General features: G+C 40.9%; 1 protein-coding gene across 1 annotated transcript; it reads right to left on the bottom strand.

The window, feature by feature from the left end:
* Nucleotides 1–5: 5 nt before the first annotated feature.
* On the bottom strand, nucleotides 6–2,222 carry LOC119429713 (tubulin alpha-1A chain-like; the record flags this gene model as incomplete). Its single annotated transcript, XM_037697283.1, has 4 exons — nucleotides 2,168–2,222; nucleotides 904–1,126; nucleotides 652–800; nucleotides 6–500 (listed from the first exon to the last, which is right to left on the bottom strand). Coding segments are annotated over exons 1-4 (870 nt in total), but the record flags the coding sequence as incomplete, so codon positions are not given.
* Nucleotides 2,223–3,648: the final 1,426 nt, after the last annotated feature.

Below are 3,648 nucleotides of genomic sequence, written 5' to 3'. Positions count from 1 at the left end.
GTGATGTCAGCCACAGACAGCTGCTCATGGTAGGCTTTCTCAGCAGAGATGACCGGGGCATAGGTGGCCAGAGGGAAGTGGATACGGGGATAGGGCACCAAGTTGGTCTGGAACTCTGTCAAGTCAACATTCAGAGCTCCATCAAAGCGAAGTGAAGCTGTGATGGATGAGACTATCTGACCAATGAGCCTGTTCAAGTTGGTGTATGTTGGTCGCTCAATGTCAAGGTTCCTACGGCAGATGTCGTAGATGGCCTCATTGTCCACCATGAAGGCACAGTCAGAGTGCTCCAAGGTGGTGTGGGTGGTCAGAATGGAGTTGTAAGGCTCCACAACTGCTGTGGAAACTTGAGGGGCTGGATAGACGGCAAACTCAAGCTTGGATTTTTTACCATAATCAACTGAGAGTCTCTCCATGAGGAGGGAGGTAAAACCAGAACCAGTGCCTCCACCAAAGGAGTGGAAGATGAGGAAACCTTGCAGGCCAGTGCACTGGTCAGCCTGAAAATAAAAAGGAATTTGATTATTTAAAACCTAGATCATTTCACCAATGTTTGCAAGCGGATGCATTTAAACCTAGGAAGCTAAAACCTTTGGAAGTGTTTGAATCGTGGTAAACAAGAGCAGCAAACTACTATAACCAAACTCTCACCAGTTTGCGCGTCCTGTCAAGAACAAGATCTATGATCTCCTTGCCGATGGTGTAGTGTCCACGGGCATAGTTGTTGGCAGCATCCTCCTTTCCCGTAATCAGCTGCTCGGGGTGGAACAGCTGACGGTAAGTTCCTGTACGCACCTCATCTGTAAAAAACAAATGAACAAAAAAGGTTAGCATAAGAATAAATTTGCCATTTTTTAAGATGCTTGGACATACTGTACATTCCTGTTCATTTCGTCTACCCACCAATGACAGTAGGTTCCAGGTCAACAAAGATGGCTCTGGGGACGTGCTTTCCAGCGCCTGTCTCACTGAAGAAAGTGTTAAATGAATCATCGCCTCCTCCAATCGTCTTGTCAGAGGGCATCTGTCCATCTGGCTGGATCCCATGTTCCAAACAGTAGAGTTCCCAACATGCGTTGCCCATTTGGGCTCCGGCTTGGCCAACGTGCATAGAAATACACTCACGCTAAAAACAAAGATGGAACAAAGATGGAGGTTAAAGGGGGCTGGGTTTTTTTCAGAGCTCATTTAACCAACCACATAAGTTTTGCATTTTCTATAGCATCTTGGCCTGGACTCACCATAAAATGAGCCTCGAACTGTACAACTTCATTTATTGGTCTTTACTTTTGTGAATGGATAGGAAAGGCACTTCACTGATGTAATCAACTTGTGTTTTGTTTTTTGTAGAGTTTGTACAGTACTTGATCTTGTGATGTGCACAGTTTGAACAAAACTGGAATTGTACTTTGGTTTAACAATAAAAATAAATAAAAAGCAGTCAGTAGATGGCAGACAGGATGCCCAAGCTTTAAAATGGTGGGAAGGTTTGACATCATCTCTTCATCCTTTCTCCTCCCTTTCCTCATCCCCTCCCAGTTTGGGTTGTTCTCCTCCCCCATCCTGTCCAGCTGCATACTGGAGGGCTGTGCAACATGTCTTTCTCTCTCTTTCTCCTACTCGCCCTTCGCATAGCTCACCATATTTTTCAAACCAAAAATCTCCCGACAAAATGGCTGCCATCTAACTCATACTTCCAGCCAAACCACTCCTCTTTCCTCTGCTCTTTTTATTCCACCCCTCCACTGCCACGATTACAATGATCCATCCACACCCATCAGTTATGAATATACTTTCTCAACAGAATTGTTACTTTTTTCTTTACTTGGCTGTTTCCTGCTTTGTGCATGTGTTTAAAAAATGACACTCATTAACACTTTAAAGTGTTAGTCATCTGACCTAGTTTTTAAAGATTACGACTTTCAGTCTTTTGTTCCATTCACTTTGCCTTTTTGGCACTCAATATTTGATAAACATGCTCTAAAAAGTTTTGTAACGGTTATATTTCAAAAACAGCTTATACTTAGATAAAGGTGCTTTCTCTTATAGAAACCTTTACTGCAGCAGTTAAAGAGCTTTAAATATGTCCAGATATTCAAGTTGTATTTTACTGAAAAACAAGGGGAAAGAGAGAAAGGAAATTTTTGTCAGCCAAGCAGTTACTCACCATTTTGTCTGCTTGTCCTTCGACTAACGTTGAGGATTCAGACACAAGGCAAAAGTGCAGAAGAAAGGAGAGCCGGGGCTTTTATAGGCAAGTATGTGAAGGGGGCAGGCAGAAATCCACACAGAGCAGTTGCATATTGGCGGGAGAGTGCAACGCTTGAAAAAAAAGAAGAAGAGGGAAGTTAAAGATTATTGTATCCAAACTAACACCCGTCTGCATTTGGAGTTTAAAACTCATTATACACCTTTTGAACAACTGTTTTAAACTTTTTATTGTGTCTGTGACCACAGTGAAGCTTCTTTTCACATGCAGTTTGATTTTTATTTTTTTATTTTTTAAGTACAGGATGTGCATACATTCATCGAAACATGTAAGGCATTCACCCCAATCACTTCAACATACGGTGGTGAAAAGAACAGGGAGCACTTTGAAGCTTAGTTCTGCACCCATATGCTCACAAACCCACTGATGCGTTCAGTCAGTAAATGATTAATCATACACAGGATGTAGAATAAAGCAAGGCGTTTTATTTCAAGCATCAACATAGATCATCACCTGCCTTGATTACAAGAAAAGATCAGTACAGATTTAACACAAGTTGCTGATTATACGGAATATATATATATATATATATATAGCAAATACAATTGTAATTCAATTTAGACAAACTTTTTTTTTACAGAAATAGCTGCATTGCAATGCAAGTTGAAGGAATAAAACCATGCAAAAATGCATTTCTTTTTTTTCCTTTTTTTTTGGTACAAGCTGACCTGTTAGGATCACAGAGCTGCAATTCATTCATCCATGCAGAAGTGAACTGGGATCCTATTGTTGCTGCAGGCCATGGGTTGACTATGAGCTACACAAACAAAACCAGTCACTGAGTAGTTGACTTATATGCTATCCTCATTCTCACAGTCACTCACTGTTGAACAGCACATAGAAACTGACACAGAAACCCTTTCATAACTTACGTTCCTCATGGGAGAGGATAGTTGGGGGGAGGTGCACAGAATGGCTTAGTCTTAAGTTTCTCAGCCAGACAAAAAATGCTGTAAGTAAACATCGTAGACAACTAAAAACCACATAGGTTATTTGGACTGACTGCAAACATAAAGTCCCCCAAAAGAAGCCATAGCAAATGAGTAAAATACAATTCATGAATTTTAAAGGCGTTCAATAAGCTAAGCAAATATATTTTGTGAACAAGTTTCACTACATGTAGAACATTAATTCAGTTTACCGTGCAATCAGTGTTATTAATGTTGTTAATAAATGTTTGATTTTAAAACAAAGAAGAATCATTTGACTGTGCTTTAATTATGCAGGTTACAAAAATATCAGTATTCCTCTCCGTCGTTCTCTTCATCTACATTGTCAGCACCAACCTCCTCATAATCCTTCTCCAGGGCAGCCAAGTCTTCTCTGGCCTCGGAGAACTCTCCTTCCTCCATTCCCTCTCCAACATACCAGTGGACAAA

Source organism: Nematolebias whitei, unplaced genomic scaffold (assembly GCF_014905685.2).
Source record: "Nematolebias whitei isolate Nwh7 unplaced genomic scaffold, NemWhi1 Nwh_scaf_6149, whole genome shotgun sequence".
Lineage (NCBI taxonomy): Eukaryota > Metazoa > Chordata > Actinopteri > Cyprinodontiformes > Rivulidae > Nematolebias > Nematolebias whitei.
The sequence above is the reverse complement of the archived record's forward strand: the minus strand, read 5'-3'. Positions and strand labels throughout refer to the sequence as shown.